Genomic DNA, 14,326 nt, shown 5'->3' with positions numbered 1-14,326 from the left:
TTGCTGCTGAGACTTGCTGCTGATTTGTGTGCTGTTGTTTGGTGTGTGTTGTTGTGGGGTGAACTTACCAGGAAAAGTCCTAACTAGAAAAAACCTGGTGCCTAACCAAGAGGGCAAAAACCTGTGCTTTCAGCCAAAGTACACAGTAAAAAAGCCCTTTCTTTAATTACGTTATATTACGTTACGTTATATCGCTAATGTGTATGTGTGTTTGTGGAGCTATCACCTTCATCCACTCCCGGGGGCCATGGATGCAAGCCACCTAGGCCGCGCCCGGGGTGTCCGGCCAGATAGCTTTTGTGTCTCGAGTGGGCCTCAACCTTTAAGAGGGATCCCTGTCGAGTTTACACACATATATAAATACACTTGGAAAAGGCGGAGAGAACGAAAGCGAATGGAAGCAAAACGAAGCGGATGGAGACGACGATGGAGGATCATAAGAACATCTATATACTGTGTGCTGGGTTGCGATCATATGCTATTGATGAGATTCGAATCACTGAGGAAGGTAAATAGAAGTTCAATTAGATCTGGATGATCATCACCCAGGAGTGTTGGGAGGTCCAGGCTGAGGTTGTGTGTGTTTGTGTAGTGAATGATGGGTTGACGGTATTGGTCGTAGTGTGGGCAGTTGAGAAGGAGGTGGGCAATGTTGAGTCGTGTTAGTGGTGTGCAATGTGGGCATGTGGGTGGGGGTTCGTGCTGGTAGATGTATCGGTGTGTGATACTGGTGTGTCCAATTCTCAGCCTGGCCAATACCGTTTCTCTAAGACGATTACTTTGATTGGAAGAAGCAAATGATTTGATTTTTGGGTGAATCGGGTGTAGATGTTGATTTGGAAAACTATTCCAGTCGAATTGGCGAAGGTCGAGAAGAGCATTTTGGATATGATTAGCAATATCTTTGTGCGGACAACGAAGTGTGTTTCTTTCCGGTTTGTCTAGGCTATTTTTCGCTAGGAGATCCGCCCTTGTGTTACCGGGAATCCCCGCGTGTCCTGGTATCCACAACAGGCGGAATTCAAATCCTTTTTTCTGAATTGTAATTATATGTTTCTTGATAATGTATATTATATGATTGTCTTCTTTTTTTCTGCTTGAGATGGCACTGACTGCCGAAGCTGAGTCAGTGCAAATTACGCTTTTTTGGATATGTTGTTTCTTGATATAGATAATAGCTCGCAGAATCGCTGATAGTTCAGCTGAAAAGACCGTGAAAAGATTATGCAGGCGAATGGAGTTTTCGTAGACTTTTGATGTAACACCAGCGCCTGTTCTGCCATTTGATAGTGATCCGTCAGTATAAAAGAAGGTATGATCGTTGTATTGATTTACATATTGTATGAAGAGTTGAGAGATTTCTTGTGAGGAGATATGCTTCTTATTTTCTGAGAAAAGATGATCTACGTTCTGGATGGGTGCCAGCCAGAAAGAGGTTAGAGGGGGGATAGGCAAAATGGACGGGAAAGAAATGTTGAAATGATTAAGAGCCTTCTCTACGCGATAACTGATCACTGGGAATCTCCTTTCCGGGTCACTTGGAGGAGACGAAGAATATCGATTTGTAAGTATTTGATGAGAGGGATTCGAGGGGTTCGCGCAGCAACGAAGATAAAAGCGGAGAAGAAGATATTTGCGGCGTCGATCAAGTGTAGGAATATTGACATCAATGTGAAGATTGTCAATATTGGAAGTTTTCATTGCACCGGTGATGATACGAAGAGCGGTGTTCTGAATCACTTGGAGAGAATCAATTTTTTTAGTGGCTATATCATCGTATAAGAAACCGTTGTAATCCAGGATAGGACGAATTAGGGAGGTGTATAGGCGGAGGAGGGTTCTCCGATCGGCTCCCCACTCCCTGCCGGCTATACATCTCATAATCGAAAGTCGTCTGGCGCATCTTTGTTGAATGTCTTCGAAGTGTTTACTAAAATTAAGCAAGGAATCAAGCGTTATACCTAGATATTTAAAATGCGAAACGAATTGAAGGTTACGATTGTTGATTCTAAGGTTACGATGATTGGTTTTGGGGAGTCGTCTTGAAAAAATGACCGATTTTGATTTGTCTGATGAGAGGACGAGTCCCCATTGATTACACCATGTTTCTATTTTTTCAAGAACGAGTTGCATGATTGCTATGCCTTGATCAAGATCACGATGAGAAACCCAAAAGGCTACATCATCGGCGTAAAGAGAGTGTTGTATATTGCTAGGTGTGTTGTTGAAAAGGTCATTGATCATGATCAAAAAGAGAGTAGGAGAAATTACACTGCCCTGTGGGAGGCCATGATCTAGTGTAAAGAGTGGAGAGTAGGTGTGGCCACAACGGACTCTGAATGTTCGATTAGCAAGGAAGTTCTGTATAAAGTTCGCCATGTGACCGCGAATACCGGTTCGATGAAGTTTAATCAGAAGAGCGGATTTATTGACTTTGTCGAAGGCGTTTTTAAAATCAAGGAAGACGGCGATCGTGTATTCCCTTCTTTGAAATCCTCTTTGAATTGTGTCAATTATGTGAATAACACTGAAAAAAAAAATGACACCGTATAAGGGATCAATTGACCCTGACGAAAAGTCCGCCCCACAGGGGGGTCACCATGAGTCCCTAGAGGGGAATCCTAACACCAAAATATGGTGTTCGACACCGTATACTGGTGTCCAGATGCAATAAAGGAGGGCGTCACGACTCCTTAAAAAGGTCGCGACTCCTTTCGAGTGACACCCTCCCGGAGAATCACTGACCCCTTGTTTTAGTGTCTGACGCCCCGCATAATGGCAGACTCCCTTGCGTGACACCCTTCATGAGAATCATTGACCCCTTTTCTTAGTGTCCGTCACCCCCTCATATGGTTTCGCGACTCCCGTTGCGTGACACCCTTCAGGAGAATCACTGACCCCTTTTCCTAGTGTCCGACATCCCCCCCCATATGGTGTCAGACTCCCCTGTTTCGGTGACACTACGTTCCGGTGTCTGATTTCTTCCTTAATGGCTCTCAAAATGGGCTCACTGACACGCATAATGTGGTAACATAATGAAATGAAAAATCCAAATATGCTAATAACGTTTTTATATTTTGATACCTAACATCTTTGGATTTTTCATTTCATGGAGATACCACATCATGGGTGTCGGTGAACCCATTTAGGGAGTCATTGAGGGAGACATCAAACACCGGAACGTGTGTCATCGAAACAGGGGAGCAAAACACGTGACGGCAAGTGACCGGGTCCCACCGCCCGGTCACTTGCCTCCCATCACATCTCCCACCATCACACGTGTCGTTCGGCCGATGCGCCCGCTCCCCCCCCCCCCCACCCCACCCCCTAACCCGCCAACAACCGCCAAACCCGCCAACAACCGCCAAACCCGCCAACAGACACAGGAGTGGAAAACGGTCGTGTATTACAGCTGTACTCCTGTCAGCGGACCACACAATCTGCCATGGCGATGAACCTGCCTCTCACCTGTCCTGGGTCACTCGCAGTGGGCAAAAAAAAAAATCAACCGACCCCCCTCCCCGCCTCCTTCATTGCCGGTCAGCGGCCGTCGCTAACGTCTCACTACTTGTAGATCTTATGAAGCACACGCTCCGTGACCTTTGTGACCTGCATGCGGAAGCCGCAAACTTTGTTGTACAGGACGGAACCCAGCCGCCGCCCATACCCTGAAGGGAATTTGGCGGCAAAGACCATGTGGGCCAGAACCCACAGGACCAGTTTCACGTCACCGTTGGCTTCAGGGATCAGCTGGGCTTCGTCCGATACGATGACGCCGGCGTCCACCATCCTGATGCCGACGTTTCTCCCAGCCAAGAGGACGTCGAGGTCTTCCCCCAGCAGGAATGCCAGATGCCAAATGGCACGATCTGACGAATGAAACGCAGTTGTTAACATTCATTCACACTAAATTTCATGACTTAGAACGTACACGGACGGAGCCTTGCCAATCCTGCGCCATTTCGCTTCAGAGCGTGATAGTGCATCTGGACGAAAACGAAACATTTTTGGACGATAACGAATTTCAAAGAGAGAGAGAGAGAGAGAGAGAGAGAGAGAGAGAGAGAGAGAGAGAGAGAGGGAGAGAGAGAGGGAGAGAGGGAGAGGGAGAGAGGGAGAGGGAGAGGGAGAGGGAGAGGAGAGAGAGGAGAGAGAGAGAGAGAGAGAGAGAGAGAGAGAGAGAGAGAGAGAGAGAGAGAGAGAGAGAGAGTACGAAGAATCACAGAGGGCGTGCGCCTACTTACCATGCGGGCACCGATGTTCATTGCAGATGAGCTCCTTCAGCCTCTCCAGGTTACCCAGGGCCTTGCCCCGGAACGCTTCAGGTTCCATGCCTGTCAGAAGCTCCACTTCATCCCAGAACTGCAAATAAGGCGGAAAAAGAAGACATAAAACAGGGTATATACCTACCATTTTGTTAGTTGAAGGGTCACAGAACCGACAAACTTCAAGCTGGAGGTTATAATTACACAATTCTTTGTAGTGCTCAAACGTGCCTTACAGTAAAATAGCCACCTAACATGGGTTTTAAAATAGCGACATCCATCGCGTAGGTGATAAGTGAAAAACCTCTAGTGGTGCTCATAGGTGTCAATTTATATACTTTTGGGGGCCCTCGCCCCCCCCCCCAATGGTGCTCTCGCCCCCCTCACTACATCTACACTTGTTGCGGCCAATTTAAGCGGCAGAGCACGAAATTCAGAAATAGTGCAGGCAATTTCAATTGTTCGGCAAGTGCGTTAATATATTGAATCGGTGCACGATATTCGGCGTACATACTGCTGCATATTTCGGCGTAGTGCAAGCATAAATAACATCAGTGAAAACGATTCTAACCACACAATACAGAACACGAATGCACTGCTTCTAAAATTAAATGCACTATATCTGAATATTATGCGCTAGGTAGGTATATCCGAATAGCCTGAACTCTGCCGAACAACCGATGCACTATGCCGTACTGTCGAAATTGGTCGGACTAATACCGAACTTCATGCACTAGTAACTATGTCTATAATTAGCAGTATAATGGTGTACAAACATGTCGTAACAGGGGAGTGACACGGTTTCTTTAACAATGATGGACAAACATTAATGATATAGAAAAGAAAGGAAATGATAAAGAATAGGAGCTGGAGCTGGAGACGTGGAAACGCTACCACGACTCAGCATCTATGAATTACTCACAACCTTAAACTGAACAGATCTGGTACTCACCGCCTGCTGAGGCTGACAGAATCTCCACTGACAGCGACGTCTGAGATGATGAGCTTGCTGTGGCTGTCCACTTCCGCTGGGCTGTCAACGTCCAGTAGCTCATCCGGCCACACTGCAGAGCACTGGCTCACCCTAACAGTCCCACAGCACCCTGGCTGTGGGACACCACAGCCACAGCAGTGGCTCACCCTCCCCCCCCCCCCCCCCCACAGCAGCGCACAGACTACGGAAACACCACAGCAGGAATATTTTAAAATCTTGTTTTAACGCCGGCTAAAAAATAGGGGCCGAAATCGGGGGACTTTTCAGTTTTTTTTTTGGATCACCTTGACTGACCGTTAAACCCGACCATCCTAATCGAAAATCTGTTGCGACGCCACTGCATTCAAACAGGATTTTCACAACTCTGCATACATGCAAAGCACCCTCTGTGATTTTCACAATAGGTACGACCCTGAACGTAGGCATCGCATTCGGCGCAAGTTCAAAACAGGGCCCGTATGGCGAAAACAGAAATGAAAACAAAAATAGGTAGGTACAATGCAACTTACCGATAGCTTGAGGAAGTCCAGAATATGTATGCAAACACCGAATATAAATGTAAAGGCCTATCGCCGCCCTCACCTACCCTCATCCGAGCGACGCCGAACGCGCGAGCGCGCCGGACCAAGCTCCGCGCCGACTGAGACGCTCATGCGCCAGTTCATGCAGGAAGTGACGTCACAGAGGCCTCTGACTCCACGGAAGGGTGCCAGCAAGGCCCTATAACAACAGGTTGGATGGAGTTTTCTACCAGAAATATACTAACATTTCTCACGTTGACCAATGTCAACCTGATATTCATTAAAAATAATTGAGTTTTGATGGATGGTTTTTGATTAACTTCGTTTTTTATAGACACAATTCTCATTATAATAAATTTAATTATGTTATTCCTCTTTTGGATTCTTAAAAACTAGGATAGCTGAAACAAAGTTATAGTTGCAACTAAGTTTGCAAGACAACGTGTTCTATAACAATATTGGTATCATGGTGGCCATGGAGACCTGTTCAGATTCATTGGTTTGTTACGGGGTTGCTATAGAAACCTGAGTTCATAGAACAGTGCAAGCAAATACCGTTGCCTAGCAACCTCTTCGTCGGTGGCACCTCCGTCGCGCTGGGAGGGAACGCAGGGTGCCGGCACGCCGGGAGAAGATACCAGAATACAGAGTAAATAGCGCCGAAGCATCTCCAGTGCACGTGGACCAATCGGGAAGGGGTTGGCACCATTCGACGTAGCGATCCGCCGGAAAGACGGTGGTGTCCGTCACGTGAGACGATGCAGCCACGTGTTACGCGTCACTATCACGTGGCGCCACGTGGGGCTCTGCAAAAATATTCTGATGACATGGGTCAAACATATGGATGGCAGCCACTGGCGGATCCAGCTACCTGTCATGGGAGGGGCATTTTAGCGAAGGGGTAGGGTGCCCCTAAAACTAAAAACTCTTCGGATTTAGGCCACTATTTTTTGGGATTGCCGAAATTTATCTTTAATTAAAAATACAAAAATATATTCAAATTGAGCCTCATGCCGTTTTGGCCCCCCCCCCCCAAAAAAAAAAATCATCGGAAATATGACCGAAGTTGACATTTGTATGTACCTGGAAGGAAAATTTAACTTTTTAATTAATTGAAGTTGGTTTTAAAACGATGTCCGATGTGTAAGCATGAGCATCCAATTTCGATCAGTGGTGGACGGCGCGCTCTGATTGGCTAACACTCGAGGTTAACCACCTTGTAAGGGGGTCCGACTCCCTGTGAACGGGAAAGGGTGTCCCGACACCTTTTCCACATCGCCTTTCTGTGGAGTCGGACACCTTTACAAATCAGTCCAAAACACCTTGTAATGGGGTCCGACTCCCTGCGAACGGAAAAAGGTGTCCCGACACCTTTTCCACGAAGCCTTTCTGTGGAGTCGGACACCTTTACCAATCAGTCGGAATTTACAGGAAGGAGTCGCAACTCCCCCGTCTGGAGTCGTGACACCGTCTCTTGGAGTCTTGGAATCAAGGGAGTCAGCCCGTTTGCCCCATGGGGAGTCGCGACACCTTCAGGACAACACCAGTTCTTGGTGTCGGACACCATATATTGAGATCGACCTCTCCAAATTTTGGGGTTTGAACCCAAATTTAGAGATCACTGACACCTGTAAGAGGAGTCAGATGTAATGTGGGGTGTCAAAATTTTTATCAGTGAACGCTATCAGCAGTTGACCGACCAGGTCGGAATCCGTTTTGGTAAGTAGTAAGAAGATTGTTTGATTCAAGATACGCCCTAATTCGTCCGTTAACCATTCTTTCTGTTAGTTTAGAGGCACAACTGGTGAGAGATATAGGTCGATAGTTAGAAGGGTTTGAGGAAAGTTTAGAAGGTTTAAGGATAGGGATAATGGTGCTTTTGCTCCAGGAAGCAGGATACGAATTGTTTTCCCAAAGGCGATTTAGAGTTTCCAGGAGGGTTTGCTGTCCAGATTCAGGGAGATTTTTGAGAAAAGCGTAGGCAACCTGGTCTGGACCAACTGATGTGTTGCCACATCTGTTGAGTGCTGATTGTAGTTCATGTGCTGTGAAAGGTGCATTGTACATTTCGGTGTTGTTGGAGTGAAATGAAAGGGAAGCAAGTTGGGAATCGAGTGTTGTGGTTAGTTGTGGAGTGTACTGTTGTACTGATGAAATGTTAGCATAATGTATGGCGAATTGTGTGGCTACTTCTAGTGGTGTGAGATAGTGGGTGTTGTTAATGTGTAGGTGTGGGATTTTATAATTTCGGGGTTGTTTGTTGGAGAAACATTTTATGAGAGACCATATTTGCGATAGGGGGGTAAAACGATTAAAGTTGTTCGAGAAAAGTTGCCAGCTCGATTGTTTTGCACTAAGAATAATTTTGCGGGAATGAGAACGAGCCTTACGCGCTTCCTCCTCATGTGCTGGGCATAGGCAGCGCCTAAAGGCGCGTAGTGCCCGCCTCCGGAGGGCGACCGCTCTCTGGCATTCACTGTTCCACCATGGAGCATTGTTATTAGGGCGGGGAGGGCCTGAAAGTGGGACTGATTTACGGGCGGCGTTAAGTATTATATCTAGAAAAGTGTTAATATCTCTAGGGGGAGTTTGGATGTTTACGTTAATATGGTTTTGATATTCAGCCCAATCGGCTTTGCGAAAGTTCCATCTGGGAAGAAAATTAAAGTTGGATTGTCCTGAAGGGACGTCAAGGGAATAATGAAGTGGGTAGTGATCGCTAAAGAGTGGGTCGTCCGCAGTATACTGTGTGAAGAGCAGTGCGGTGTTAGTGTCAGTGATGGCGAAGTCAATGACGGTGTGTGACGCGACGCCATTGTTGATGCGTGTACACGTGGGGACGCGATTTGTCAGTGGAATCAAATCAAGTGAGTCAATTACGTTAAACAGTTGTGTTCCGCGCGTGTCATTTAATGCACAACCCCACGACTGGTGGTAGGCGTTGAAATCTCCCATCACAATGAATGGAGGGGAGATTTGGGAAAGCAATTCTGACATTTGAGAAGGATTGAAAGGAAAGGAACGGGAAAGGTAAATAGAGAGGATAGTCAGGTCACGTTGTGCAATTTTGACTTTGACTCCGACAACGTTAAGCGCTGTACGGAGTGAGATTTGGTGATGCAAAAGATTATTGGAAATATAAAGCGCCGAGCCGCCTTGGCGCGGGTGAACGTTTACGTTATTGGTATATAGAGAGTAGTCCCGGATATTGTAATTATAGTTTATAGAGTCTGAATCCAAAAATCTGGTTTCCTGGATTGCGGCTACCAACGGTTTGTTATGCAAGATATAGTTTTTGAATTCAGCCCAGTGGTGTATTAGCGAGCAAGTGTTCCATTGAAGGAAGAATTCAGGACGGTTGTGACTCATGTTTAAAGATTAAGGCTGCGCACCGCCGAGCGAGTCAGACGGCGGTCTGTCGAAGACGATCGCGACTGGGAGCGAATGTGAGACGCAGGACTCGTTTTCCACCATTCCGGCGCAGACTCTGGCCACTCGTTAGTGTCGCCTATACCTGAAGCCGCTGACGGGTGCGGCGCGCCTGACTGGGGCCTGGGGAGCGGCGGTCCCACCGGGTGCCTAATGTTAGGGCTGGCCGGGCTTGAGGTCGCGGTCGAGAGGTCTGACTCGCTGTAGCACTCAGTCTCTGGGGTGGAGGGAACTATAGTCCGGTCAAGCACCGGGGAGGCTTCCGTTGAGGCCTCGGAAAGGGAGTCGTTCTCCTCACGATCCGGGGTCTCACCCGCTTCAGCAACCTGGGGCGCTGGGGTCGGTGGGAGTTCTGTGTGCGCGCTGGGGTCGGCCGCGGGGGACAGGGGCGTCTCGCTGGCTGTGGGCGCGCTGAGGGCCGACGCGGGCGTCTCGCTGTCGCTCGGGACCGCCGCAGGGGACGCAGGCGAGTCGGTGGTCGGTGGTGCGCTGAGGGCCGCCGCGGGGGGCGCTGGCGCCTCGCTGGCCCAGCTCGGGAGGGCGAGCTCCATGCCCGGTCGCGCTCCGGCTCCGTCATCGCGCTCGGGTGTGCGTGGATCGCGCTTCGCTGTCGAGCGGGACTCGGCTGCCCTGGGAAGGGCTTCAGAGGGGAGTGGCCACTCGGCGGGGTTCAACGGCCATTGAACGGGAGGGGCTTGGCGACTCGCGGCGCGGTGGGCATCACGACGCTCTTTTTGAACGGCCCGGTGCCAGTCCCTAGCATCTACACGTACTGGACAGTTAGAGTCCCACGCCGGATGGGCCTGACGGCAGGAGGGGCAGGAGGGGGTCTCTGCCTGACAGTCACCCGCCACATGGTTCGACCGGCCACAGCGGCCACACTTAGGTGAGCGGCGACGACATGAGCGCGCGGTGTGGGAGCCGACCTCCCAGCAATGGCTGCAAAGGGTCGGCGCCGGGATCCACGGGTTGACTGGGACCCTCAGGTAGCCGCAGGTGATGTAGTAAGGGAGAGCATCCCCGTAAAACCCCAGCTTCACGGTAGGGTTGGGGCCCCACTCCGCCGCGTTCCGGGAGCGCAGGCGTTCGACACGGCAGACCCCCTGGGACTGCAGCTCCTGGAGGAGTTCCTCGTTGGTCAGAGATGTAAGTGCGTCGCTGCGGACACAGCCCATGGTGATCCGCATGCGGCTGGCGAGAGATACTGTGATCGGGAGGCCACCCAGAGTTTTGGAGCGGAGAATGTTGCTGGATTGGGTTTTGTCGGTGGTTTCAACGAGTAGAGTGCCTGTGTTGGTGGTTTTGGCAGAGTTGAGAGGGCCGCAGAGAGTATCGAGAGCCCGTTTGAGCGCGAATGGATTGGACTTCGTAAAATCGCCGTTGTCTTTTTTTATCAGGAGGAAGCAGGGGCCGTCGGGCGGGTCCTTGGGGGTGGGGAGCACAGCTGGTGGCTCCCGCTCGCCGGGGTCGGTGGTCGGAGCCATGAGAACGTGAACGTAAGAAAAAAAAAGAAACTTGGTGCGGAGATGTGATAAGTAACAATTAAGAACCAGTAGCGGGCAGAACCGCAGATAGCAAAATTAATCCGATCCGGATGAAAAAATTGGGCGAAGAGGGCCGGCGCTGCCGGAAACCTCGGAGGCCCCCAAACAACGACGAAAGATCAGAGAAAGAGGTGGGGGGGGAGGGACAAGACGTCCCTAGAAGAGAGGGTATGAAAGAAAACGAAAACGATCCTAAATTACCTGCCTACTACGGCACTTCTATGCGGGGCTTTAGCGCCGCCGGTGTGTCACCCGTCTTAAGAAAGACGGGTGCACACAGCCGGGGATCTAAAAGCTGAAAGCAGCCGCCGAAATGCCGTAGCCTACCACCTAGTTGCCGCAGTGGCACGCCTCTGAAAGCGTAAGTGGAATAGAGATATAGGGTGTACGCATGAGGGCACGATGTATGATATTCGCCATGCGACAAGAAACACATACTTACAAACGTTCCATTATCGTATAATAAATAGAATAATATCTACCAACACCTTTTTGTATCGTATTGGAAAAGCAGAAAGTGCAGTTTGTACTTTTTGCAACGAGCGCGATGAAACGTTATGTCATATACTTTGGGAATGTAGAATAGTAAAAGACTTTATAAAAGATATAGTAGCATACTTTCGAAAAGAATACAATTTTATAGTAAATATCTCAGCGCAGTCGTGGATATTTCCAAGGCTAGCGGATGAAAGCGAAATAAATATATTAATATTCACATTAGCAAAGCAAGTAATATTTAGGGCAAGACATAACACTCAGATTCCCAGCATACCTCATTTTCATCACATACTTAAAAGAGAGGCTGAAAATGAAAGTAAATTATCTTTAAGGCATAAGTCTACTGACAAGTTTTTGTCCAAGTGGGGCAACGTCTCGAATATTCTGTCACAGAATCTTCCCTCCGCACACAACCAACCTACATCCTAGACTTCTTTACCTATCCTTATTGGCCGGCCAATCTCTCCAGCACTCTTTGGTCGGCCTGCGCTCGCGGGACGTCTCGGTCGCTGCGGGTCGTCGGCGGGGGCCGGTGGTTGGCGCTGGGTGGCAGCCGCTGCCTGGTGGTCCGTGTGCCCTGGCCGCCCTTCGCGGGGCGCCCGCTGGCGCGTCTGCCGCCGCCGCCGCCCGTGCTGGTTTGAGCTGTATCGCGCAATGTTCTTTTTACCGTTCTTGTTTTTCGTGTTTACTCCGCGTGTCATGAGAACTGGGACTGCGTTCAAGCGTTCAAGTGTCACCGGGAGGCAAATTTACTAACTGTATACACGTCTTCGGAGACCGAGCCGTGGCGTCATGCCAATGGGCGGAGCGAAAGGCTGTAGCGGCGCTTGGCAGGTGACGTCAAGTGCAGGGGCGGAGCGGAAGACTCGCGGATCGTGGAGCTTACCTACTCGATGAGAAATTGTGATGTTGTGTTGAATATTTACAACTAGCTAAAACCCCTGATCTTGTTTGGGAAAATAGTTCATCCGAAAGACCAAGTTATACTTACGATAGCATAATTGGTAAACACAGTTGCCTGCAAAGTTTGAATGTCAATCAGACCAATTGTCCACCAAGCGCCTGTGGCCAAGTGGCTATGATCCTCGCATATCACCTAGAGGAGCCGAGTTCGATTCTCGGGGCGGCGGGTTTTTCTCATGAGCTCCGACGTTTAATTGAACGGTTTTACGTAAGCCTATAAGTAATATAAAGCAAACCCCTTTTATTGACGAACGTGGTTGGCGGCTCACACGCATGTTGCAGGTCAGAGTGGGTGGTATGAAACGACGCGTCTCGACCGTCTCCCGTGTTGTTTGCTAGGTGTGCACGCTGTCAGTGCACGGGGTTTGTGCATTTCGCCGAAAATCATTCTGGATTCTAATGAAATCGGACGTCTAAATAGGCCGACTCGGCGGCGCTCTGAACGGCAGACGGCTTAAAAGATCAACTTGAAATTTATACGCCCATCTAGCGGCATCGATTTTGGCGAGGCACTTTTCGGATCTCTAACTAATTGCTCCAAAATGCCGAAGATCCGAAAAGTGCCTCGCCAAAATCGATGCCGCTAGACGGGCGTGTAAGTTTCAAGTTGATCTTTTAAGCCGTCTACCGTTCAGAGCGCCGCCGAGTCGGCCTATTTAGACGTCCGATTTCATTAGAATCCAGAATGATTTTCGGCGAAATGCACAAAACCCGTGCACTGACAGCGTGCACACCTAGCAAACAACACGGGAGACGGTCGAGACGCGTCGTTTCATACCACCCACTCTGACCTGCAACATGCGTGTGAGCCGCCAACCGCGTTCGTCAATAAAAGGGGTTTGCTTTATATTACTTATAGGCTTACGTAAAACCGTTCAATTAAACGTCGGAGCTCATGAGAAAAACTCGCCGCCCCGAGAATCGAACTCGGCTCCTCTCGGCTGTAGGTGATATCCGAGGATCATAGCCACTTGGCCACAGGCGCTTGGTGGACAATCTGGTCTGATTGACATTCAACCTTTGCAGGCAACTGTGTTTACCAATTATGCTATCGTAAGTATCTTCATCCATGATACCTACTCGTCGCATCACATCAATCAAACAATCAAAATCAATCACGCTGCAACCATCTATACCAATACGGCCTTGGCAACGATTGTTTACAAACAAAATCGCGCGCTCGCCGCACTGCGCCGCCCGCCGCGCTGTGAAAACAGCTGGCTAACCAACTTCGCTCCGCCCCTTCTCTGACGTCATGGCCGACGTCACGCCAGCGGCTGGTGCAATATGATTGGCGCTCCGAAGGCGTGTATACAGTTTGTAAATGCGCCACCGGGAGAGTTTTTTTTTACCCGCCTCTGTACTCCATTGTGCGTCGTGAGGACAGGGAACTGTTTGCTGATGTGTCAGATGTGTGTTCCCTGTGGGACTCGTCTGATTGAATGAATAAACGATTTAAAATTTAAAAAAAAAAAGCGCAACTACCCGCAAGCTGATTTTGGCTGGGCTAAACCCGCAAAAAACCCGCAACTTTAAAAACCTGCTTTTGCAAGAAAAAAATACAGCTGGGTCAATGCTAGAGCTATATAAACCTTACTTGCTTCATTGCTGTTCAGAAAAAGACAGCCAAACAAATAGTAAGGACTTCAAATTGCTATGCTAAGTCCTCAGGAAGTGCACACTGGATAGTGGAAAATGAATAATGCATCAATACACTTGAAATTCCTTTCGGAAAGGAGTTCAATAAAATATTTCTCTCACCTTACCCTTCAGCATTGGCTGAGGATCAAAATTTCACTCTGGCTCCCTCTCAATGTTAGGCTTCTGGAATGATATTGTTATCAAAATGAATGTTGATATAAAAAGATATGCGATTTCCAGTTAAAAATAAATAGTGACACGTTGAATAATGAGTATCCAGTCGATCTACACATAAAACAAATCATGCAAATTCCCAGCGAAAACCATCTAACCACCAATGAACCACGCATTTCTGGAAACATGCGTCAGAAGCGTCGCCAAACAGCTGATCGCAAAGAAAGTTACAGCGACTAAATTATTGCAGCCGTAGTTAGTGCGAACTTGTTGCAAAGACAGCGTTGCATAATGCAT

At 48.7% G+C, this 14,326-nt stretch overlaps 1 protein-coding gene across 4 annotated transcripts; it reads right to left on the bottom strand.

The window, feature by feature from the left end:
* Window positions 1–3,393: 3,393 nt before the first annotated feature.
* LOC122372749 lies at window positions 3,394–14,027 on the bottom strand. 4 transcript variants are annotated; one of them, XM_043350302.1, is made up of 4 exons: window positions 13,981–14,027; window positions 5,218–5,298; window positions 4,245–4,362; window positions 3,394–3,869 (listed from the first exon to the last, which is right to left on the bottom strand). In XM_043350302.1, exons 3-4 carry the CDS (start codon window positions 4,330–4,332, stop codon window positions 3,565–3,567), a joined length of 393 nt encoding a protein of 130 aa, XP_043206237.1. In that variant the 5' UTR covers window positions 4,333–4,362; window positions 5,218–5,298; window positions 13,981–14,027; the 3' UTR covers window positions 3,394–3,564. The 4 variants fall into 4 exon arrangements, with proteins under 4 accessions (XP_043206237.1, XP_043206247.1, XP_043206254.1 ...); XM_043350312.1 differs by lacking the exon at window positions 13,981–14,027 and adding an exon at window positions 5,769–5,879 and having other exon boundaries at window positions 5,218–5,329; XM_043350319.1 differs by lacking the exon at window positions 13,981–14,027 and having other exon boundaries at window positions 5,218–5,406.
* Between the last annotated feature and the right edge of the window lie 299 nt (window positions 14,028–14,326).

The sequence above is a fragment of the Amphibalanus amphitrite genome, unplaced genomic scaffold (assembly GCF_019059575.1).
Source record: "Amphibalanus amphitrite isolate SeventyFive unplaced genomic scaffold, NRLGWU_Aamphi_draft 000037F_arrow, whole genome shotgun sequence".
Lineage (NCBI taxonomy): Eukaryota > Metazoa > Arthropoda > Thecostraca > Balanomorpha > Balanidae > Amphibalanus > Amphibalanus amphitrite.
This window is presented reverse-complemented; position numbering and strand designations above follow the sequence as displayed.